Here is a 27,152-nt window from a genome sequence, read left to right on the forward strand (position 1 = left end):
TAAACTGAACTATAAATTATGTCGTTCTCTCATATTCGTGAAGTTGAAAAAAAAATCTAATTACAGGTTCATGGAAAAGCTATAGAAAAACTATTCTGAAGGTAAAAATACATTTTCTTTTAAATGTTTTTTCAGTAATTCAACTTTTTGAGTGAAAGTGTGAATATAAATGGTAAAGACTATATCTTGCTTGAGAAATTAACCTTCCTGAATTTTCAGAAATTTTGAGATTTCCATTTTGAACTTAAGCAGCAATAAAGATGAAGTAAAATTTAAAAATTATGTAATATAGGTGAAACTTTTATTCAAGTATACAGGATAAAATAGGAAAGAATCCAACCAAATAGTTAATAAACTGTTAGGCAGATAACAATTTTATAGAAAAAAAAATACGAAAGTTTAGAGTAAATCAAGTTTTGTTTTCAGAATCGAATCATTGGTTTTATTGACTGTTTGTGTTTGTCGACTTAGAAATTTTTTTTTCTCTAGAATTTCTTCATTTTTGGTTCAAGTAATTCACGGAGCAGGAAACTTGGAGTCAATAAATCAACTAAGAAGTATCTCAGAACTTATATAAGAAGGATTTACAATAAAGGATAGACTGCACAAACAAAATACGTAAGTTTTTTTTTAATATTTTAAACTGTTTTAGTTATTTATGATTTATTGTTTTCATTATAACTCCACACACACAACCACAATTTTGAATGATTTTTTTAAAAAAAGAATAGTTTCATATATCTTTTATGTATATATTAATTTTGTTTTTAAATTTTTGAAAATCTAATATAAAAAAAATTAAACTTATTTTCCGTACGTAATTTTTTAAAATATATATTATAAGACATCGAGTGAGTTTGATACATTATTTTTAGAATATTATAATTATTTACTTAAGCATAGAGAAAAAAAAACAACCATTTTAACTTTAATCTAACTAAGACCAATTAAGAAGTTCTTTTAAGAGCTAAGAGTATTTTTTTTTAAAATTTCTTTTGTCAAAAATTAAACTTAAAGGTTAAAATCTAATCGATTTTGTTTCGAAATATTCAGAAGCAAAACAATAGCTGCCTATCTAGTTATATACGAGTTAAAGAACTTTTACAGTTCAAAATTGTATTTTCCCTTTTTAGTAATGTTTTGCAAACACCGGCCAGAATATATATTTTTAGAATCATTGCCAAAAATTACATAAATTACATTGTCGAAAAGTACGACTTTGGGAGACACCGAAATTCCATCGAAATTCAATGAATCATTGTTAAGTAAAGCGAAATTAAAAATGTCAAAACCTGTTTGATTGCGCAAAGAACAAGTTAAATGAACGTTCATGGACAGAGGTTTTGACACCCACCTTATTCAATAGTGATTTGTTTGATTTTGAGTGCGATTTGTATTGCTTTAATATTAATTTCCTACCCCAGTATTTCTTAAATTAATTTTTTCACAGGATTCTAAAACATGTTAAGAGCAGTAATTGAGGATTACTCTGTGTAGAAATTTCAATTTTTAATTTAAGTTATGTTTACTAAGGGAAAGTTCATAAATGTCATGCTTTCAGAGAGACACAAGTTATAAAAATTGTGACAATTAGTGACAAGGGGTGGGAGGGGATACCAAAGACTACAACATCACACATTTTGTTTAGAATTAAAGCATTCAAAATCAGCAGATTAATCATTTTTTATAATAGATTTATATATATATATAGAGAGTTTCCACATTTTTCTTCAAAATGAGCACAAGTCGAACCACTATTTTTATGTTCATAAAGATCATTAGAACACTAAGTTAAAGTTTAAAAATAAAATATCATCCACAGCATGTGTTTTGTTTCTGAACAGATAGTATATGTTTATGTAATATATCGCGACATGTGACAATAAGGAGGGTAGAGGCAAAGGTGAAGTGTGACACTTCGTGGCAAAGGGAAGAGGGTAAAATATATTTAAAAAATGTGACATCATTTAGAAAAGGACCTTAATAAAATAGTTTCCGTATGAGTGAAGGAGATTTTGATCACAATGTGTTTAATGTGTACGTGTCTTCAGGGCTAAAGAGAATAGAAGGGCTGGTTCACTCCTTTGAAGAAATTCTCGCCACGCCAAACCTCCGATTTTCTCCAGTGACGTCACTGAGGCACGAAGCTTGCACTTTTACTTCAAGAACGGAGCGTTCGGTCTAACTAGCTCTAACTAATATTGGAGCATTCCTTTTTGTGACATATTCTAAGACATTTGTTGTTTTATAAAATGTTTTTCCTCAGTTTATTGCAGTGAGTTTACAAAAATTTAAAACTATTAATGAAATGCCAGTTTGCGCGATTGGAACTTGCAAAAATTCTGATAGAAACACAGAAGGAAAAAATATAATTTTCCACGTGTTCCCTAAAGTAAATGAACAACTATGTAAAGAATGGATTCAACGAATTGCGAACGAAATGACACAGTTAATATAAAACAGCAATACGTTTATTCTATCGTTAAGAACTTTCATAAAAATCACCATCTAAATAGAAACCGCCTCGTTACTTAAAAAAGAAAGGCAGGCGAAAAAATTGAAAATGGATGAAGTCAAGGAAAATTAAAGCGTAAATAAAAAGTATAAATAAAATATATTGTATACAATTAAAATTCTCCTAATTTCATAACATATTTTTTAATGTAGTTATTCTAAATATTTGATTTTTTAAAAATTATATTCTCTTAAAATTAAATATCTGTAAATTATATTATCTTAAATTTAAGTATCTATAAACAATTGTAAAATTTCAAATATCATTATGAACCTAAATTATTATTTTGTTTCAGTAATTAGCGTTTAAGTTTGATGTTTCCTAATAATTAAGTATGAACTAATTGCTATAAATGGCATATTTTAAAATCAGGATTCTAAATTTAACCCAACTTATAGTTATCAAAGATTATGCAGATAAAAAAGTGTCGATAAATGCTTTTCTTAATAATTAAAGTCAAAACTGAACTTTTTAAAATATAGTATTTATAGTGTCATTTTCGCCAACTAGTAAAATATTTTTATAAGTTTAAAATGGTATTTTTTTAACACAATGGCCAAGAAAGTTTTTTTTGAACTATGTTTATGAACGGAAATAATGTGTTAATTATGTAAAGTTTGAAATCTAATAACCAGAAAAAGTCTAACTTATTTTTACAGAGAGAAAGATGCAAAGTCAACATATCTTTGCTTGCGATCTCCGAGATCTGTGTATACAGTGACGTCATAAGGAGAGAAATCGTAGCTTCAGCTCTAAGAGTGGAATGAACTAGCCCTCTTTAGCCCTGATGTGTCTTAGAAACCAATTTTCGAACAGAATTTTTATTTAATTTAAAAAACCAAGCTCATTATTGAACATTGTGTGCTTTTATGAAAAAGAAATCCCTCCTTCTTAAGGCCATTAATTTTACTGGAGTTTTAACCTTGAGCTAATATGACTGAGACGGATGCTTAGCAGATGGTCATGCAATGAGGACGAAAAAAAATCTAACTAGATTCATATGTCTTGACGAGACAACTATAAATATATAGAATAAAAAAGAAATTGATAATCTTTTTTTGCTACAAATTTGTAGTTCGTTACATTATTTCAAATTATGTTTAAATTTCAGTTGTTACATTTTTATTGATTGTCTCTGGGTCATTCTCCGAAAAACTCGAATTTCACTCGTATTCTTTACAACATTGAATTAAGTTTATTTTTAAATGAGATATGAGCATAAATAATCATACTGTAACAGTGGTTTAGATTGTAAACACAATTTAGTTTATTATTTAAACACAAAATAAATGATGTCTACAGACATGACCACCACATTTCCATAGATATGAAAGATAGCGTTTTACCGAAGAAAAAAATAAAACTTACTACTCAAATAATTTACTATTTATTTAGAAAACGTGACAGTAAAAAATATTTTGTAATTATGCGTAGTTTTTGGAATTAGCTTAGAAAATTATTGTTGAAATTTTATCGAAATAATTAATAATGTAATTAATCAAAATAATTAATTACATTGTAAATTATTATAACGTAATTATTTCCTTTTTAATTTTGTGTTAGCTAGTTTGTTTCTGTAGGAAAGTGGTCAAAATTTCGATTATCGATAAAATATAGATTTTGCTCGCAACATTTAGGAAACATTAGTAACCCTTTTTTTTCATCATTCAATGAGTTCCAGATGAAATTTGAGTACTTTATTAAGTCAGAAATTAGTCGATTGATGATAAATTTTATTCGGAAAGAATATATATATATATATATATATATATATATATATATATATATATATATATATATATATATATATATATATATATATATATATATATATATATATATATATATATATATATATATATATATATATATATATATATATATATATATATATATATATATATATATATATATATATATATATATATATATATATATATATATATATATATATATATATATATATATATATATATATATATATATATATATATATATATATATATATATATATATATATATATATATATATATATATATATATATATATATATATATATATATATATATATATATATATATATATATATATATATATATATATATATATATATATATATATATATATATATATATATATATATATATATATATATATATATATATATATATATATATATATATAGTAAGTAGATTAGTGATTCCTTTAATATCATATAAATTCTGTAAATTCCATGGCCGTGATGTGTGGAATACACGAAGTTGTTAAAAGCTTAAAAATAAACTTAGTAAACTTAGCACAAAGTATATACTCTTCTTTGTAGTTCTAAACAAAATGTCTCCCTGAGACGAAGTTCATGCGTTGTAACAATGTATTGATGTCATATGGAAGATTTTATTGGTACTTTTTCTTCTGTCTACAGACGCGACCGATTACTATGAGTACCAAACATTTCATTTGCAAATAAGAGTACATTAAATTTTATTATACAGTTTTTGTTTCAAGTTCAGCATTTCAAAAATATTCTATATCATAAATGACATTTATTGAGATTATTTAATATTTTTTTTTCAAACTATGACTAGAAATTTGGAAAACAGCAATGAGTAACGACCCATAGACGTAATGAATCACTAAGGAAAAGTGTTGAACAATAAATTTAATATTTTTTACCAAGTTTACAATTATGCATAATAAGCCTTAGGTTGGTCAGTTTTAAAAAGTTTAATTTTTATTATAATTATCAGATGAAAGAAAACTGCTTTTTCAAAAAAGGGCCAGTCTATTAAAAATAAAATAATTTGCTGATATTATAAGAATTGTGGAAAGCAAAAAAAAAGTAAAAACTAATAGCTTACTGTCTTAAAATTAAATTCATCTTCACCCTCCAATAAAGAAATTAATAATTAAATTATTTGAATAAATTAAATATTTTGTCTTATTAAATGTTTTAACGTATCTTTTTAATTAAAAGATATGAAGAAAAATTGTTTTAAAAAAATTTTGGTTTACTTAACCTAAAAATCAGCCAAAAATGTTTGAGCCAGACTACCTATGGAGACAAGATTGTTGTAGTGGTGATTCCTAGTACATTTGAAATTGTAGTTTAAGAAGGATTATTTCAGAGATATAACAAACTTGCTTTATTTAGGGAGCATTTTTAAAAGGAACAAACATGACTATATCAACAACATAATAAGCAACATCTCCCTTTCAAGCGACGAATTCTTATATGACAATTTTTGTAATTGACAACGATTGGGCAGAGGTGTTACGTCATGAAGTTTAAATTTTCATTGAATGAATAGTTACTAACGGACGCTTAGGAGCATAGGAAGAGAACCCAAGTTATAAATTATTCATAGATAATATAGCCAAAAACTAGGCCAACCCTGCGTTATTAATATAAAATTATAAATCTTGTTACAGCTTAATCACAAAACCCATGAGAATTTAATATAACCCTGTAATCGAAACATTTTTGTGGTTAGAGAAATAAAGCGGCATAAAAATAAAGTTAAAAATAGATTTTTAAAACATTTATATAGTCGCAACTAAATTAATGAGTTATACACTTGTGTTATTGAATTAAAAAGTTAGTCATTACATTTATTATTAAGAAAAGAATTAAAGTATTTTTATTAGCTTTTTATGAAATGATATAAAAATTAAATAATTGATTTTATTTAATTATAACAGAATTAAGAATGATAAAAGAATTAAATTTATAAAATTAAGGAAATTTTCAAATCTAGGAAATATGTAATGCCTATAATATCATCACACTGCCTTTTTCAAAAATATTTATTTTCTTAATAGATTTCGTCTGTCATATTATTGTAGATAACTGCTATGTATATTAAACTGTAAAATAGTTATAGATTTAAAAACAAAAATTCAATTTCAAAGATAATATATGTAACTCCAGGCTTATTTCTAAATAAAAAATTAATTGAATAAAAAAGGAAACTAAAAGACAAAATTAAAGGAATAAAAAAGTCTATTAAACGATTCGAAATAAAAGAAGATATCTTTCCTAAAAAAACCCCTCATTAATTAAAAAGACAGGGTTCGATAAATATTCAGTGAGGCACATTAGCACATTTCATTACTACATATGTTTATACAAGTGACCTACAGCCCTTTAATCCATTTTCACATTGTGTTACTATTTTTTTTTACAAGATTCAGTGACAGGTTTAGACTAATTATGAGATGATGAAGTACTACTAGAATGAACGATCTATTCATATAATCTGTAGGGCGAGACGCTTAATGAATATACCAGGTTCAAATCAATCTTCTTAATAGGCATAATTGTAGCCTAGGATACAAAAGTAGCTCAACTGTGTCCAATTCCTTGCTTGTTGCTGCTTGGCTCATATAAAAGAATACTCTGTGAGAAATTAATGAGTACAACGTCGTTTGTGATTTGTGACTTTCTCATATTCGTTGCCTTTTTTTGTTATAGCTTCATGTAATCTGGATTTGGAGAATTAACTTCAACTTAGTTAACTTGTTTTTAATGGTAGCTTATATACTGTAATCAGTATAAATCTTTTATCGATATAAATTGTAGAATTTTTTTTTTATTGTTCGATATTTTATTAAGGTAATTGTTGTAATTTATATTGAAAATGAAATATTGAAGGTATAACGGGCTACTAAGACTATATATCTTAATATTTTTAGATATGTGTTTATTTTTTATAATTAGGTGACCGAATTGTAATTAGTTGGAATTTTAAGAACGTTTTTAATGTGCGTATACATACTACACAGAATAAAAAATAGAATCAAATTTGAAATGTTTTTAAATTAGTTGTAGTTAACATTGTTACCACCTGGGCCCAAAAATTATATTGCCCGATATTTTATTTTTATTTTATAACCTGCGTTTAACAGCCGACCCAATTATGAGCTTGACTATCAAAGTCAACTCCTTAGCCTTGTAATTTTAAACCAAATACAGAAGACAAGGGAACTCTTGGATCAAGTATTGAGACAAACTAGCCTTCGTGGAGGACTTTTTAATGGAACTGATCAGCTTTTGCGTTACATGGAAAGGAAAAACACGAAATCTCCATGACGGCAAAGGGGTTCTAACCCAAGATGCGTCTAACACTGAGGATATTTTATGTCAGCACTGTAGTCGGTGTGAGCCGGGAGTTGGATTCATATCGACCAGCCAACGCTAGGATTCGAACCTGGGTCACCTCATTGAGAGGTGAGAGCTCTATCCCCTGAACCACTGTGAAATTCCAGTCAGCCATGTTATTTTTATCCTTAACATGCGGAACTAGGACAAGTAATATTCAATTCCATCCCGCAAATTTCAGCGAAAATCATCAAAATGGGGGATGGGGTAAAAAATAAACAGCTTAAAAATGGAGAGAGAAAAGAAATCGATTATATTATTTAAGATCTGAATATTATTGAATTTATTTCTATCTAAGAATTTATTCATTAAAGTAATTTAATTTTCTTATTCCCCTAGTCAAGCTTATTTTTATATTAAAAAAAGTTAACTCAAATCGCTGTGTATAAGAAAATGATTAATATCAAAATTTATAATGTTTTAATACTAAATGCTTTTGATAATTTTACTTCATTGTTGATAATAATGCTCCGTGTTGACTCCATCACTGCTCAATACCTTCTTGTTAATAGCTAATACATCTTATGTTAAATATTAAATTCTTCTGATTTAAGGTTAAAACAAAAATGTTGATGTCTTGTTCTTTTTTTTTAAATTCAAATATTTTTTTACGACAGAATTAATTATAGGTACATATGTTTTCATTTATATACAATCAATCAAGATGTTCGGAATTGTGAAATAATAAATAATTTTGAGTTTTATATCCTTAGTCCCTACTATTCGAGAAATGTTCTATAGCTGTAAAATTCTATAACTCTAGTTATGATAATCTGCACATGTGGAAACTAGTGGTTGGGGTTAGAACTAGACAACTCTTAAAATAAGATTGAACTTAAGTTATGTTAAATGTTTCAAGAATGATGTTTCAGAATTATGAAATAGGGTTATTTTTAATAGGGTTATTTTTTTAATTTGTAAAAATATATCTTATTTATAATACTCAACTAATTATTCAAAACATAAAAAAATGAATTAAAAATATTGTACTACCGAGACGTGGTCATAAGTATTATTAGATGGAAGGAGAAAAAAATTCAGGTAAAATTGCCGTGCTGTATAGAAATAATTTTTTTTTTTTTTTTAAATTCATAATAAAAACCAAAATATACGGTATTTAAAGCATTCATTTCGTATTTTTTTCCAATAATTATAGTGGTCTAAGGTATCATGATAAAATTATCAAATTTTACCACGTTTACCTAATTTTTCACTCGTTATAAAATCATAATTGTTAATTTTATCAAAATCATTACCAAAGAGCTTCAATAAAAATTACCAAACTTTTTGGTGTTCCCATGGAGTCAGAAGCAGTATATTTTACCATATTCTGGTAGTTTTGACCATACATTTTTCCTGTGTGATTCGTGCTGTTAGACAGTCATTTTCTGAAAGTTTTTAATTTCATTATTCCAAAGCATATTTTTTTTCAATTTCATCAGACATTCAACTTTAAAAATTCAACAGACATATTGCAGCACCAACTATGAAAATAGCTTTTAATATTTATTGACAATAAAAGGACATTAATAGTTTTATTTCACACCCTTACATTGCAATTTGTAAAAGATATTAACGAAGGAGTTAACTGTTGAAATTCAACTATTTTTGGATATACACAATTCGCTAGGAATTCCATATTTACATAGAGGTTTTGTCTAGTTATCCAACTCATTGAACAGTTGCAAACCAAAAAGTTTCCTGAAATAGAAAAAAATAAGAATAAATAATTGCTTAAAATTGCATAGATTAAAATTTAATTTTAATTCTCCAATGGATTTAATTATAATCAAAATCGCGTTCTTTGCCATGGAAACAAAAATAAAAATTTTCCAATTGGTCCTAATATGCGATTTGTGATTTTATTAGCAATGTGTAATAAAAGACTACAGTGAAGTACTTTTTATCAATTTATTGCATGAAAATTAATTTCACTATTTAAAGATAAATTGTTTAAAAGTGAAAATATATTTCAACTTGGGTTTTTAAAACTCTAATGCAGTTTTGTTTAAGAGGAATTAACTTTTTAATAGAAGATTAAAAAACTTCAAGTTTATTTTTGACTAAGATTTTAAAAATATACTTTGGTTTTGAGTCGGTTAGCACTGAAGCTACTTTTGGCGACGGTCTTTGATTCATTCTTAATAATGTGAAGACAACACTGGGGCATGCGCACACATCTCTATCACAATTTCGATAGCAGGAGAGATGATAGCAGTAATAACCCGCCCTCCGCATCATGCTCCCCAGCCGACTAACCGTAATGAACGTTGCATACTCTGAAATCGTTGGGACATTACATTACAGTCAATTTTAGACTTTCCAATTTTAGAATTACAGACATTACATCACAAGACATAATCTTAGAAAGTGCAATCCCATTAAGCATTCAGTCTTTAGCATGGGGAATCTTACTCTGACCAGGTCTGTGGTTTTTGAAGACTCTGCCCACCATACCAACTAGGCGACTATCAAAATCTATACATAATGCATCCAGTTTATGACAAGCATGTTGAATTTTCATTTTTTCGAAAAATTAAGTTAAGGATTTTTTATTCTTACCTCCAAGGTCGACTCTTTCTACAGACAATGGTATTTTAGACCATGTAGATGATGGTAAAGTCTCTAAGAGATTGTCATTAAGTCTAACTTCTTTTAAGGCATTCATTCCTTGGAAGAAATCCGCTGGAAGCGAACTTATGGAGTTAAAGCTAAAAAAATTAATTATTCCATTGAACAAAAAAAATTTAACCGAATCAAATGATACAGCATTTTATGACAAAATATATCATTAGATAAATTTTTGAACTGCATGAAAAATAATATTGATAATAAAAGCAATAAAGAAGAAATCAGAATTCTTCGAACATTATGCAAAAAGAGAGCTTCTTTTTAAAAGTGTGTTTTAAAAAATTAACGTAAGAAGTTTCTCAGACACAAGCTTTATGTGCTACAGATCCAAACTAAAATAAAGATAGCATAGTAAAAATAGGGTAAACTTTGCGTAACTTTTATAGAGCGGGTTTTTATGCAGTATTAAATTAAAGTTTTCTTAGTTCAAGATGTCCCTGTAAATTATGCTAATAATTTTTTTCCAGTTGATAATTTAATAACAAAATCAGAAAGAAAATGAAATGTCACGAAAAAAAAATATTTTTTTCCTATTGAAGGACTTATATTTTGCCATTTAAAAAGTATCAGGGTAGTTCTAAAATTAGAAAGATGTTTTGAGCCAGTGGCACCCAAACTTTTTCTGGTTGTGGCACTCTTACGAGATTTGAAATAGTTTCACGGCACCCCAGCTACATAAAGATTGTCTGCGGAAAAGTATTTACTTTATGCATACAATGAAGATATAAGTACTACGAATAATAAGATGGCGAATAATAATTTTATAAGACTAAGAAACGCTAGCTATGAAAGGGGTAAGAATAAAAACATTGATAATATAACTCATACTAAGAATCCATTCAAGTATTATATTTTTAATTATCTTATAAGAAGGTGTTATATTTAATCATATGTAATATAAATTATAGCAATATAAGAGAAAATAAAGAAATATTACAATCCCCACACGAAAGTATTGAAAGAAAGTAAATAAATTTCCAAATCATGGAATAGATATGTGCAAGTCAGAAGATGAACTAGATCAGTGTTCCACTATCATTTAATCAATTTCCGTTTGCACTTTTTTCTATTGGACGATTAGTATTCTTATCCCAATCTAAACGTATTTCTATTGGTTGTATCCAGAGATATATTATACAAGATAAACGACTCCAGCCAAAATAGCTATAAAAAAAAAAGAAAAAAAAAAGCGATGCGCCATTGTTACACATCCGGGTCTTTTCGCCTAGCAAAACGACAGTTTTTACATTTTCCCAATCTTATCAAAGCAATTAAAGACTCTTAACTGCTTAATTTCAATTGAATTATGAATACTCTTATATATATTTTAAAAAGTGTGCATTTTCTGAAAATAATAAAATAAGTTTTATTTTTTGTAATGAAAGCAAATGATAAACATTTACTTTCTATAAGCATCACTATATGACTGAACCAATTACTATATTTAATAGTTCCATGAAGTTTTTAACTCATTGAAGAAATCAAAGACATAGATTTTCTATACAATAAAATTTTCTTTTTTTTATATAGTTGTCTCTCTTTCCTCCCTTCTTACATGAAAAAAAGTAAAAACTATTTTAATGACTCGTGAATAGCATGAAAAGCGAGTTTTGTATATTTTTTTCTTGAAAGGAACTATGAAAAAATTGAATTCTTATCATTGTCACTAGATAGCAGCATCATTATTCGAAGGCTAGCTCGTTTTAAATTTTACATACGTTTTTAAAGGGGAAGTGGTGCCTTTTAATTTTCTGCTCTTTGGTTGTATTTTGTAACTGATTGAACTTTAATATTAATGGAGTTCCAGTGGACAGGTAAGTAAAGTGTCGTTATCTTTGACTTAACGCATTTCTTTTTCAATGTTTATTACTGAGCAGTTTTGTCCTTTATAACTATAACTGCTAAAAACCAGTCTTTACCTTGAAGTAGAAAAGGGAATAAAAATACTTTTAGCTTGTTTTACTTAGGATGGGACACTCATATTTTACTGAAACTCAATCTTCTACCTTGAAACTTATACCTTTCCGATAGAAAATAATTGTCATTAAGAAAATAATAAACTTGAAGTCATAGATGATTTTTCGCCGCACTCCAGGGTGCCATGGTATGCACTGTGGGAACTTCTAGTCTTGGTATTAATTATAGTTATTCAAATCTGGTCCAATAATCAATCATTCGATTTTTATCATAATTTTAGCCTATTTCAATTTAAGAAAATAATTTTCTCTCATGGCAAAATCTAAATGCTCATAAAAATTTGTAAAATGATAAAAAAACTTGGAAATTAAAAGGTATACCTAATAAATCGTAATATTTTTAACATATTTAAGCAATGTTTTATTTAAGTTAATTGTATGCTTACAAACCTTAAATCCAGGATTTCCAGCTTAGAATCAGCCATTATGAAAATCTTTCTGCTTATTGTAGTTAAAACATTTTTGGAAAGATCCACTCGCTGTAATTGAGGAAGATTTGAAAACGCGTAATCTTGTATTTTATTAATTTGATTATTTGATAAAATTAAAGTATCCAGACTTCTTAACGTTGCTGGAAACGAAGCACTCTCTGCTAGATCGATATTATTGTAAGAAAAATCTATTAGTTTTAAAAGCGGTGTTCGTCGTAGTTCTATTGTAGATGTAGATATTGTTCCAGACTTAGGAAGACAACCAGAGCACAAACGACCACTAAAACAAAATGAAAAAGACAAATATGATTAATTTCAATTTTGTATTTAAATGCTCTAAAAGTAATCAATATGTTATTAATTATCATATACAACGAGAGTGAGTCCGAAAATAGGTTTTTCCCAGAAAATCGAACAGCAATGTGGTAGACAAGACAGCTATTGAAGGTGTAAAGACACCATTGGGTTTTGTTTGACCATGATCAAGAAGATGATATTGTTGCAGTGCATGCGCAAAGCGAAGAATCTCTCAGTCTGGTCTCCTCCAGTAGCGTTTAACGACAATCCAGTAGCGTTTAACGACAAGCTATCCTGTTTCGCTTTTTCTTAAATAAAAGAAGTATTGATTCTTGATTTTTTTTTTTTTTTTTTTTTTTTTTTCAGTTCAGGTAACCGATTTTAAAATAAATAAAAGCATAACTGCGACCAGTTACAACTAAGAAGTTACAAATCACAGAAAAAAAAGTGAACGAGTCGTTAAACGCTGCTGGTTCGTGAATTAATGTCCCGGAGTTTCGTTGCTGGCTGATGCTGGACTTTTTGGAGGTTGGAACCAACAATGCTATGCAGTACTGTAACACACTGTCGAAATTGAAGGATGGAGACTATTTAGAAAAAGCGTCTTGGTATCGTATAGTTATCGTGTCATATCGTAATATTATCGTAAAATACACTAATAATATCGTATTATTTTAATTACATTAAATCTTTTGTTATTAATCGTCGATTATTTTAGTGACTGTCAGATTATATAAAAAAGAATTTTAATCGGTGTTATAAAAGAAAATTTTCAATTATAGACGAGGTTGTAAGTACAAAATAACTGTTGTTAATTCGGAACATGATCATCTTTACATTTAATTGTTGTTATACATGATAACCATTCTAATTGTTATCTTGAAGTAGTAGTTCTTGTCATGTAATAGAAAAACGGAAACACACTAAATATTTTTTTTAAATAAACTCATTTTTTTAAAAAAAAATTATTTAAATAAGCAATTTTTATAAATTTTTTCATTTAAACGAAGGGAATTTTAAAAAAGCCTTTAAAATATATTGTTTTCCAGAACAAATTAAGACAGTTTATATATGAGCACTAATATTGAAATTATCGAAATATTTTTCTATTTTTCTTCGATATTCCACATTTAACTAAGAAATAAACAAATCAATCAATAAATATGTGAGAAAAGATATTTCATTTAAAAAACCAGTAAATAAAAAAGTATGGAGAAAAGACTTTTTTTTACTCCTAAAATGTCAAGAAGTCAATAAACAATATTTTATCTTATTTCCCGAACAAAAGACATCTATTTATTCCTTAAATGCACAAATCCGTAAATTCTACATTTCACTAGAAAACAATGTGATAAATACAGAGTTATATTCCTTCTATTTAATGGTCTGTCAACCCTCGCTATCAAATAAACAAATAACTCTTTCACGGACTTTAGCTAGAAAGAAGCAAATACATATTTATATTGCTTTGTGGAAATCTTTCAGAATTAGTTATACACAATTTGTATTAGATCCGAGGAAAAAAATATAAGTGAACATTTTCCCCTATGTATAAATAAAAAAAAAATGTATAATTATATGAGGTATACGTGAGCTTCAAAGTTAACACAAAAGTAAAAATTCTGCAGAAATCAGAAATGTTGCAATAAAACTATCCTGTATATATATATATATATATATATATATATATATATATATATATATATATATATAGTGATTAATTATTATCACTGATATATATATATTAAAAGAAGTTAGAATTTAAATATAACCAAAAAGAAATCTAAAGACGCACACGTTATTATTGTTTAATTAAGAGAATTTTGGTTTTAGCTGTTTTCTAGCGCTTTTTCATTTTGACTTATTGTTTATACATTACATTTTGTTCTTAACTTTTGCTTAATTCTATTTTCATACTTTGATTGGTGTATATATATATATATATATATTTAAAACACTTAAATTTTTTTTAAAAATATATGTATATTTAACAAAACAATACACTCAAATTTCATGAATCTTGAAACAATAACTTTTAGTTTGGGATGCTTACACAATTTTTTTGAATTACTTAATTTTAATAACCATTTGTATCAGATTTATAATTACTGGCATTAGAATTAACTGACTTTCTATAAGATGCATAAACTTACAAAACCCTTAAAAATATGGGTTTAGTAACATTGGAGTTAATACATAAGTTTCGTCTAAATTGTTCACTCGTGCAATGTATATTTAATGTTTTCAATGTTTTATAAAGATTGAAAACACATTGTTTTGCACGAAATGGTGGTTATTTTCCCATTTCGTGGTTGTAGGTTTGGATAACCTTATTTGTAAGCACATTAAAAAGCAAATGAGTAGTAAATTTCAGTCGTAAAACTTAAGTTCACAACACCGAGCAACGGTAACAAAAATGAACCTAAAAAAATAAACATAATGAGAAACGTGATGTAACGGTTCAGGAAGGAAGTATTTAGTTTTAACAATGAAGAAAACTACAAAAAAAAATCATTGAATGTTTAGTTTGTTTAAAAAAAATCACTCTTAATAACTTTTGTTGATTTAATAATCGGATTTTCATGTACTGGAGTGCAATTTTAATTGTTTAAGAAAATAGACTTAAAATCTGCTTATTAGATATTTTATGTTACAATATCAGACACAAAAATGTACTTTCTCTGAGTGATCTAATTTGTTTTCGCCGGATTTAGGTTTTTGACCACCTATCCCAAATACAGGAAATTAGACCTTTATAGTTAAGTCTGAAGAGCAGTCGGAATTTTTAAGCCCCTTTATTTCATTTTTGTAAAACTCTCCTTATCTCTGAAATTTTTAAATAATATGCCTATTATTTGCGCAATAAATATTATAGATATACATTAATATAAATTATTTTTTGCACAATAATTAATATATAGTAATATTAATTATTTTTAATCTATTACTTACGTTTTGCAAAGATATTTCGAAGCAGAAGTAACTTAGTTAAATTATTTCTTTTGAGATTATAAATTAAAATGTTGGAAAAAATTTTAAAATGTAAAGCACTCGAAGTTTTAAGAGACAAAAATTCAAAATTTAAACAGAATTGTTCATATAGCTCCCGAGAAATAAAATCTTTAAAATACGAAATTTTTTTTAATTTAAAAAATTGCAGAGTACGTTCAAAAATTTTTATTTAAAAATTCATGTAAATAATGTAAAAATGTGTCTGCTTGAAAATCAGCAAAAAAAAAATCCTATAATGAAATTAATAAGTAATAAAAAATATTTTTTTGCATAGAACCTTGTTTGACTAAATAAGTTTCTAACTGTATGCAATTTTTTTCTTAATTCGTATAAATAGGTTCAGAGAAATAGTGAAAAACGTGCTAAGTTAATGCGATTAAAAGTCTCTAACTTCAGACAATTTTTTTAAACTACTGGGACAATATTTTCAGGATTATAATTTCCCTATACGTTTTGAGAACAGAAAAAGAGTATAAGTTCAGAGAAAGTACGATTATGTGTGGATTTTTTTTTCTTCTATCCCCTGTAACATTTAAAAAGGCATAATACAGTACGCGAAAATACGATCTTTGGATCAAAAGTAATAGTGTTCTGATAATTATTCTGGACTGTTGTACAGTGCGCAGTATATAAAACGGAACACACTGAATAACTTTTGATCTAATGACCGGATTCCACGTTCTAAGGCTCTAACAATTGAGGGTCTCACATTAAATAAGCTTTTTAATTTGAGCAGACGATATATTAAACCATTAAGATTAATGATCTGAAAATTCGAGCATTAGATCAAAAGTTATTCTGGGTGTTACGTTTTTTATTTTGCAATCTGTACCTGTTATAGAAATATAGAAAGACATTACACACTTTATAGCTTGTATATTTAATGTCATAAATTTTGAAACTTTACTTTTTATAGTTTAATCTCACCTTAGGTTTGAACTCTTGACAATAACACTAGTTAAGAAATCTGCTTGGCCTTCTAAAGCGTCTTCCACTAAAAAATAACCATTTAAATTACCATTTTGTATTTCGATGTTTCTAACTCGTAGTTCTGATAACCATTTTTTAGGGAACATTCCACGAGATGTGATTTTGAACTTCTGGTCTTTTAATAATGGTATAACTTCATCTTTTTCTTCCAGAAAAACATTTAGCAACACAAAACGATCAATTAGAAGACTTTTTAAACTTTGAGTAACCTGAAAAATACACCCATTGTATAGGATATTCAATATAAGTATATATATATATATATATATATATATAATTAGAAATTTAAATTTGCTCATTAATTTTTTTTGTCACCCACAGCATTAGGATTTAAAAATTAGCAATAGAAGACATTGTAATTTGGTTTATTAGTTGATTGTACAGTGCGCAAAAAGGTCCACCCAGAATAACTTTTGATCTAATAATCTGATCTTCACGTTCTGGGACTCCTCCTTAATGATTCGAGGGGGTGTCCTCAAATATACTAATTACTTAGAGCAGACGCTATTTTATGTTAGTCCCGCAGAGGACTGATCGTTAAGACATGGTTCCCAACAGATCACCGAAGTCAAGCATCACTGGCTGCGGTCAGTGTGCGGGTGGGTGACCACTTGGATCAGTCTGCGTAGGGACCGAGGGTAAGCGGTATTGGTCCTCTTTAAACTGTTCTACCGTAAAGTGCTCGACTTAGCGTGCAGGTCGTCTGGCTACCGAAGCGGGGGTGCCATCCCCTCTGCAGAGGATCAAAAATTGTGATAGCATGTCTTCGGATCATCCTCGGGGATGTTTCCGAGACCGTCGCCAATAGCCCATTGTGCAGCTCTAATGTGATGTAAATGAACTACTACTACTATTTTATGTTACGAAATCGGATAAAAAAACTTTCTTAGCATACCTTTACCTTTTTGTACATACTACCTCTAAACATACCGTTTCTTTAGAGGGACTTGGACTTCTGACTCCCAAAATATAGGGGGTAGTAAAATTTGCGTATTCTGCTTTTCTGTAATTCTGCTTTTTACGTATTTCGCTATATCTCGAACTTTCTAAGCGAATTGAAAAATTTTTGCACACTATTATAACATTCGTTTATCCAAAGATAATTCCTTGCAAAAAATAATTTTTGGTTAATATATATTACTTTTTTATCATTTTATTTAATAATAGTCGAAAAAATTTTGAATTGTGAGATATTAAATTCTTTACATCATGTTAAGGAATGTGATTTTACGTAACAAAACACAAAATTTGAACGAAATCGGCCGAATAGTTCCTGAGAAATTGAATTGAATTTTTTTTATTTTTAAATTAGATTCCTCAGAAACTATTCGATCTATTTCGTTCAAATTTTGTATTTTGACATTCATTAATAAATTATTCATAAAATTACATACATTCATAAAATTACATTCTTAAAAATAATATAAAAAATTACATACCTTACAATTCAAAATTTTTTTATTATTATTAAATAAAATAATAAATATTAACTCCTTTCAAAAGATGACTTAGTTATCTTTGGATAAACAAATTTTCTAATTGTGTGCAAAATGTTTTCCTTGACTGAGGTAAAGCAGAAATAAAATCGTTTCTGTTCTTATACTTGTGATGCCATAATAGGCAATGTGACAGCTAACTTTTTAATTCAAGACAAATGTAAAACTAATGAAATCACTATCTTGACTAAATGGTACATCAAAACCCATAACTCCTTATTTCTCTTACCACAAAAATGCTTCAGTTGCAGGGTTATATTAATTCTTACGGTCTTGTATTGGCGATTAAGCTATATTCAAATTATTTCAAAATTTAATATTAATTACGAGGAGTTAGCTTTGTTATTTTATTTACAGATAAATCACAAACTATGGGTTTTTTCCCATGCTCCTGTCTGTTGGGAACAATTCAAGCAATTTTTAATTTGACTTTTGAATAGGCTGGTCATGGGGATCTCCCTTGGTCTGTCCTTATTGATATTATTTTGAAAAGAAAAATTTATTATGTCACTTCAATTGTATAAAAATATACATCAATTTTTGTATCTAGAGCTCTAAAAAAATACTACTCAAATAACAGTTTTATTATGATCCAGTTTTTTATCATCGACTGTCATTTTCAAGATCCTGATTTCATCACAATCTTCAATTAGTCAATTATATTATACCACTCCGACCACACCAAATTTCATCATTATAATACTATCTTCCAAATAGAGAAGTGTGACAACTAGCACAATATTAATGTTTTAGTTGATGACTAGGGCAAAATAAAAATATTTTAGTTGATGACTGGGGCAAAAAAAAATATTTTAGTTGATGACTGGGGCAAAATAAAAATATTTTAGTTGATGACTGGGGCAAAATAAAAATATTTTAGTTGATGACTGGGGCAAGATAAAAATATTTTAGTTGATGACTGGGGCAAAATAAAAATATTTTAGTTGATGACTGGGGCAAAATAAAAATATTTTAGTTGATGACTGGGGCAAAATAAAAATATTTTTTATTCATGAATACATTAAGACAAAAGTTCAATTTTTCTTATTAGCGGCTAAAATATTTATTCTCCCAGATTGACACTCAAACATCATTGGATTTAATAGTCCGAATTTTAACTCATTTTACTCTACAAATTAGAAAAGTAAACATCTCTTAGCATGTATTTTATATTTATAGTTTGACTAAGTTTAAAGTCTTGTATAACAAAACTTAATATTCCGTATTTCAGCGAAAATTATTCGATTTCCTCCCTATAGATCACTGTTTCTCAACCACCGGTCTGCGGATTGATATTTGAAGTGAAATTAATGTAAATATCTATATTAAAATAGGCTTAGACTTAAAAATATTTTTAATCGTAGAGAGAATTTGAAATACCAGAAATAAACTGTTCAAAAAATTGGTTAAGTTTCACAATTTGTCAAGGTTAAAATTATGTACTTACTTTACCGGTTACCAATAGTCCAAATTATATACTAACTTTACCGGTCCGTAATAAAACTGAAATATTTTTACTTGTCCTTCTAGTAAATCGGTTTGAGAACCACTGCTATACATGACAGTGTTGATTTTTCGAATGTTTAATTGGTATCGATAATCTAGTGTTGAGAGACTTCGTTTGTGAAACGTTTGTTCTTATGTGGCTACATCTATTATTTTGACAGGAACAGCAAATTTTCTGTTATTTTGATAGTCGTGTTTTTATGTAGTGTTGAAAGAGGTTGAAAGAAATCTGGTTTAAATCTTAAGTAATAGGAGTACCTTAGAGTAATCGTTCCTCTAAGGTTTGAACAGGGTTTTTTTGAGGAGGGATGCGATGAAATTTCCGAAACATGAGAATTTTGAGGACTTTTTAAACGAAAGTTTTCTTTATCTCACATGGCGGGCTCTTGGGATGTATTGTCACATTGGCCTTTTAGTGCCAGAACTGCTACTCTCTTCTCGTTACCCAGTGGGCACCTGTGGCGGAGCAGCGACACCCACGTCACACAACCACAAACCCGTTAATAGGGAGCGTCACATTCACACAAAGGAGAAAGGACATAGAACACAGAGAAAGAAACATCCATGCCCTGAGCGGGATTCGAACCCGCAACCATCGGCTCCGCAGTCAGGCACGCTAACAACTCAGCCACCTGGTCGGCTTTTAAACGAAAGTTATTTTTCGTATTGAAGATATTCTTGTATCGTTATCTGTCGCGCTAACAACGATCGCTATAATATATTAAAAAAAAAATAATAGAAGTTTGCCAGAAGGGTGGTTACGAGTTTATAAAATTCTGGTTGGTCTAGTTTCTGATTTTTTTTTTTCGGGTCGCTGCCCAGAAATTGCCACGACTTGACGATTATTCTGCGGCAGATCACGATACGGAAATGTTATTTATTTAAAAAATAATAATAATAATTTCTCACTATTACAGCCAGTTAAATAATGTGCGCAAATAAGAAATAATTTTTTTAACACCTTTAATAACGTTTGATCTCATGAACTTAATGTTCTTGAACGAGATGATGATTTGACCTTAATTATTCTAATTAATTTATGCAGACAATATTAGGTAGCGAAATCAGGCATAAAAATGCAATTTCTCTGAATATATGCATACCTTTTTTTCCTTCAACGGATTTAAAATCCCAACTCTCAAAATATGGGAGGTAGTAACAATTTTGAAAATAGGATTCCTATAACTTGATCAGGTGGGCAATCGAAAGTTTAGACCCCTTAATGTTAAATAAATTAGCGTATTTCGCCATGTCTCCGAAACTAATAATCCCCAGAAGCCTGCAAAAAAGAATTGTTTTGGTATTCGCGAAAGAAGACGTTTCGAATATTTATTGTACCACCCAAAGTTTGTCTGCTAAAAATGAAAGACAATAAGTCAATTATGCTGTTTCTAATGTCACTTGAATAAGCCAAACTCATCAGCCATTGGTCTTTTACGAATTAAGTCGATAAGGTGCGCTATTCGTTTGACAAAGGAGCACCGCCAGGGTAAAAGCACGTCTTAGCCTAAAATTCCACGAATAGATGGCAGCACCACTCCATCCTTCCACAATTTAGCCATATATTTAAAGGGGAAGGAAATTTTCTCCAGATCCTAGTAACCATGGCGCTGCTCAGCCACCGACCACAGGACTTTTGATTTCACACATTTTAAGAGCTTTTATCGCATGCATTTGGTGGGTTTTAGTGGAGTCGAAGACCGAACTCCGGACCAAAGTCTGATTCTCTAACCACTTGTCTACTTCAGTCCCTTCAATTATTTTTAGTTATATTTTACCTCAATTTCAAACTGTTACTTTTACTGGTCGTTATAAATGCTTGCTATGCGAGACTTAAAACTCATCCTGTAAAATAATGATAATCAAAACTATTTAAAAAAAAATTATAGTAAAGTGTTACTTTTGACAATTCTAAAGAATCATCGATGTTTGGACACGTGACTACTGTTGAGTTGTCTTCGTAGTTTGTGCAAAAACACGGATAAACCTCTTCAAATGATAAACAATCTGATCCTGCTCGTATCAAAGTGATGCTTACAACGAAAAGCAATGAACTAATAAGCAGCTTTGCATGTTTTCCTGAAAATATTATAATTTCAGTTTAAAAATACATAAAGATTTCTTTATGAAAGTTGAATTTTAAAATTATGAAAGAATTTCGATCAAATGGTTTAATTTTAAATCAACCTTTCGATTAAATCCTCCACTCTAAATTCTGGTTAATAAGATGTAAATTTTACTAAATAATTTTCATCGAAAAAAAAATTTTTGGAAACCCGGTAAATTAATAAAAATTCTTAAATTTCCTTAAAAAAAGACAGTTTTAATTATAAAATAAGGTTTTTAAGTTTATAAAATAAGGTCATAGTTTTTCCATTAGGCTTGTATTTTTTACGCAGGTAGCGTAAAAAATACAAACAAGGAAACTATATTTAAATCTATTTCGCGAAAACACTCTCAGTTACACTAAGTTATAAATAATTTCAGTTAGGCGTATTCTTAGTTTCTATGTTTAGTTGCGATCTACAAGACATTTCACAATAGTTTTCTTTACAACATATTTTTAGTTTTTTGTCAAATGTAAAATAAAAATAAAAACTTCTTAGGGGTCAAAAAGTAATATTTCAATGAGGGTGAAAAACGAACAAAAACTCTTTTAAAAATCTGACGACTGAAAATGTCTATTTTATATGCGATAGAATTGGTATTGAGGAAAGCAAGATTATAAGTATCAAAACCAGTTTGATTTCCGGAGAGAACTGTGAAGAGGTAAAAGGTTATTATTAGAAACATTAAAATATAATCTCACATTTATTAACAATTTTGAACGCTTTTAATCCTACCGTCTTCATTAGTGATTCAACAGATTTTGATATATTTTTTTTGTTATAGATTAATAAAATATATACATATCAGGGACACAAATACCGATTTCTGCGTTTAACACTGTTAATATTAGTTAATATAATAATTTAAAATATTTGAACAAAAAACATTCAAACTTTGATATTACGTTAAATTGAAATTTCGGTTTGTTGAAAATTGTAATACGTATTTATAACATTTTTGCAAAATAATAACTGCGTTGACATTTTTAACAAAAATGAATCGTGAAATACCTATACAGAAAAAATAAAAAACCAGAAAATCCTTCAAAAGGAATCACATACATATTTATACATACAGTGGGAAAAAAGTGACTCTAAATAACTTTTGATCTAATGAATCTTTCCTCACTTATTAGCACTCTAACTTAATGAACCTGAAATATGCTAATTAGTGCAGCTGATAATTTTAACTACGAAATCAGACACAAAAACATACCGTTTCTGCATGAACATATTTTTTGTTGTTGACTGATTTGGATTCCTGACCCTTAAAATTTGGGGATAGCCGCAATCTATAAAATATGGTCCTAATAGTTAGGTCAGTAGAGCTGTCGAAATTTTGGACCCTTAATATTAATTTTATTTTGTGCGTATTTCGCGATATTTCTAGAATTTTTTATGTGAATTGAAATTTTTTTTGCATACTATTGTAAAATTCGTTTATTCAAAGACAATTCCAATGAGAAACAATTTTTTAAATATTTCTTATTATTTTTTAAATGATAGTCTAAAAAATTTTTTTGAATTGTAAGGTATAAAAATTTTCACACCATTTTAAAGAATATAATTTTATACAGCATAACATAAAAATTGAATAAAATCTGTAAAATAATTCTTTAGAATTCAAATTTTAAATATACAGCATTTTTTTTGGTCTATACATTTACGATTTGCATTGAGCTACAGTAAAAAAATTAATTTCTCGTATGTATACCAAACTTTTCCTCAAAAATTTGCAGGAAAGCGAGGATTGGCTAGTAACGAATTGGCCAAAACAATCTTTTATTCATCTATTAGAATAGCATATGAAAAAGGATTCCAGATATTTTAGTAATATCGAAAAATTCGTGATTTCAAAGTTCGTCAAAACTATGCTAGACTGCATAATATTTTCGATCTATTAAGAATGTAAATATGAATCTACTTGTGGGTAATTGATGATATTGACGAGAAATAACAAGGCGATTAGTCCCTACTGAACAATCTGATATAAATGTTAGAATAAAATTGGAAGTATTTTGCTAAGTTGAATTATTTATGTAAATACCTAAGAAATGATAAAGAAAAAAAACTTACACATCGAAATTGAAACAAAATGAATAGAAAGTGTCAAAAAATAATTTTCAATATTGCGGCGATAACAATCGAGGAGGTCAAATTGATGTGCGCTTATTTTTAGTGCTATAGAATTTCCTTTTTTTGTAAAGTAAAAAAAAAAAAATTTTTTTTTTTAAAGTTAATGTTCGATAAAAATTACAAGTACAGTTTGACACACATAATTTAAAATTATTGCAATTATTGAAAATTTACGCTCACTTTTTGTAAGCTGTTGAACACAGTTTTCTGTAAAAATAAAGTAAATAAATAAAAACTGAAAAAATTTTAAGCTAATGATTTTTAGTTTGCACATTTGTACAACTAGACACAGTGCACACTGAAAAACAGAATTAATAAATAAAATTTGCATACCATTTTCACTGAATAATGCGATAAAAGGCATATTTCAATCGTTTGAATTGCGTCCAGTGGATCGAATGTCTTCGGGAGTTTTGAAGTGTAAGGTATTAGGATAAAAATCTGTGTGAAAGGCGTGGAGTTTCACTAGAAACATCAAATTTTTCAAACAATAAAAGAATATACAATAGCTGTAGGATTTCCTAGAACCAAGCTTTCACCATAAACGTAATTTGTGTTTAAGTAGACTTCAAATACATATGGCAATTTCCAGAAACAGTGTCATTATTCGTGAATAAAAAATAAGAAAAAGTATTGGAGAATATGCTAATTGTTAAAAAAAGTGTTTTTCAGCTTGGCCTTTCATAAGGTATTGTGGGCAACGGTTAGGGTTTATTCTCTATTTTTAAGGAAAAATTCCTTCTACCTGATTATCAGGAGCAACAAATCAAAAAACTAATACATGCAGCACAAATTAAGAAAACATAAAAATCATGTTCATGCTGGACAAAGTCACGTGCATTAATATTAATAAAACCCATATACCTACGTGCTATATGGCTGCTTTATACAATATTATTATGCACCCATACATATTAGATCTACAAATCAATCTAATGAAGTTTAAATAATTCGCAACATTTAGAAAAAATTTATAAACAAAAGATTGCTTATCATTAAACGACTACAAGCTTTGAAAAATTTAAACTCTTACCTTTAGCTCAAAAAATACCAAACCCTTAAAAAAAAAAAAAAAAAAAAAAAAAATCCGCGAAAAATTTATTCTAAGACAGTAAATTTTTTTTTTTATCAAGTTTCAACAAAAGCTTTTTTCTGATATAAAATTGTGTTATCATGAGAAATGATACATTTGTGTTGGGAAATTAACAAACTTTTGAAAAGAGTTTATAAAAGAATTATTTTTTTAAAAAAAATTCTTTAAAAAATAGAAAAAAAGCCTTAATTCAAATGTTTCTAGGTTTCAGTAAAAATCTTCCGTTTCCCTGAGTTTTCAAGTAAGTTTTTAAGCCCTGCGTTTTCTAAGTTTACCCTGAGGTGTATGAACCCTGATGAGGCGCATGATTATGAAACCAGTTCAGTCCATTTTTGAAAAATACTACAGGAGACAAATTACTCTCATTTGAATTTGTAACTGCTTTAAATGTTTACAGAAAAAAATTTAGATACGTTATTTCAATTATTTGGGGCTCAATTTATTTGAATGTCGAAGACAAAAGAAAAGAAAAAAAAGTACATCCAATTCAAAGGGCTTAGACATGAATAGATTTTAATTTGCTAATTTTAGTTCTTTTAGTATAACAAAGTCAACGACTGATGCATACCTTATTTGGAGGTCAAACTGCATTTTATAAGTACTAATAAATATCCAAAAAATATTCAAGATTCTGAAAAATTTAAAATATTTTTCAATTTCAGAAATTTTTTGTATTTTTTTTTTTAAATAGTTATATATGTTTTTTAGTTTTGAAAAAGTATTGAAGGTAAAAAGTCTTGACTAAATACAAAAATAACAAAAAAAAAAAAAAAAAAAAAAAAAACGAGAAGCAATAGTTTTTGTTTAAAAAGAAACGAAAAAGAATATCTTCAGACTCGTGAATAGCTAGAAAAAAATTTGTGTTTGAATGGGAGAATATGATTTAAAGAAAAAAGAAACTCATGTTAAATATATTACAAGAAAATCACGCAATTTGTAAATGAAACTTAATGTATATATCAACAATAGAAATGTTTTTTGTTTGTTTGTTTATGATTGTTTGAAATTTCAAATATAGCTTTAAGATTGTGAAAAAAAAAAAATACCGATTTTCAAGCGTCACTTAGTTAATGTTATTAAAATTTCCCCATTCTTTAGCGAAAAACTTGGATAACAGCTAGAAAAATATTTAATAAATTGGATTTCTCTTAAACGCAGGGTTTATAAACTACTGATTATAGAAGCTAAGTTCTTAGAAAGTGTTGTCCAAAATATTGAGAAATATCAACGTTGAATTTTCAAAAGAAGCCAAGAACTGTTGCAATTATTTTTAAAAACATTTTAATGAGAAATAAGTTCAAAACTGCCTATCTATGAGATTAACATGGTTATTGAAAACATTTGAGCAAATCATCACAACTTAGAAAATTAAATTTTCTGACATTTTCATTTATCAGATTTTCATAAGGATATTACAATTATTTATCTTTACCCGCTTTGTGTGAATAAATTACCATATTTGTAAATATGGTTTATAGAGAATATTCATGAAAAACTATAAATACCACAGAGTTAAATATATATATATATATATATATATATATATATATATATATATATATATATATATATATATATATATATATATTAATTTTTGAGGAGTTAAATTTAAAACAGAGAAGTAAAGTTCAAAACAGGAATTATGTGAGTAAATAGCCACCATTTTATAATGCATTACATTCTAACTAACAAATTAACTATGCAAAGTGGACTTTCTAACTTAATTGATTGAATATTTAATCAAAAAAAAATTTTCGAAATTTCCAATTTTTTTACACTATAAATGAATTAAAACAAGGTTT

General features: G+C 27.8%; 1 protein-coding gene and 1 long non-coding RNA gene across 2 annotated transcripts in view; one reads left to right on the forward strand and one right to left on the reverse strand.

Moving 5' to 3' along the window:
* Positions 1-487: 487 nt before the first annotated feature.
* The window catches only part of LOC147801805 (uncharacterized), a 202,127-nt gene continuing 175,462 nt past the window's right edge, over positions 488-27,152 (forward strand). Inside the window, exon 1 of the long non-coding RNA XR_015430552.1 lies at positions 488-618. This is a non-coding gene — a long non-coding RNA (uncharacterized LOC147801805). The remainder of the gene's footprint in view (positions 619-27,152) is intronic.
* LOC107455089 (uncharacterized) lies at positions 8,278-24,723 on the reverse strand. The gene is made up of 6 exons (XM_016072528.4): positions 24,591-24,723; positions 21,914-22,092; positions 16,949-17,220; positions 12,672-12,992; positions 10,237-10,385; positions 8,278-9,375 (listed from the first exon to the last, which is right to left on the reverse strand). The coding sequence occupies exons 1-6, from the start codon at positions 24,619-24,621 to the stop codon at positions 9,215-9,217; spliced, it is 1,113 nt and encodes a 370-aa protein (XP_015928014.3). The 5' UTR covers positions 24,622-24,723; the 3' UTR covers positions 8,278-9,214.

This window comes from Parasteatoda tepidariorum, chromosome 11, assembly GCF_982258835.1.
Source record: "Parasteatoda tepidariorum strain Cologne lab strain chromosome 11, Ptep-v5.0, whole genome shotgun sequence".
NCBI lineage: Eukaryota > Metazoa > Arthropoda > Arachnida > Araneae > Theridiidae > Parasteatoda > Parasteatoda tepidariorum.

What these genes read in the sequence shown, in the direction of transcription:
- LOC107455089 (XM_016072528.4), bottom strand. Translation starts at nt 24,621, where the DNA reads ATGCCTTTTATCGCATTATTCAGTGAAAATG. An exon ending in CTGGAAATCCTGGATTTAAG is followed by an intron (nt 10,386 to 12,671) that starts GTTTGTAAGCAT and finishes TAATTTTTTTAG; the next exon opens with CTTTAACTCCATAAGTTCGC. An exon ending in AGAAAGAGTCGACCTTGGAG is followed by an intron (nt 9,376 to 10,236) that starts GTAAGAATAAAA and finishes TTTCTATTTCAG; the next exon opens with GAAACTTTTTGGTTTGCAAC.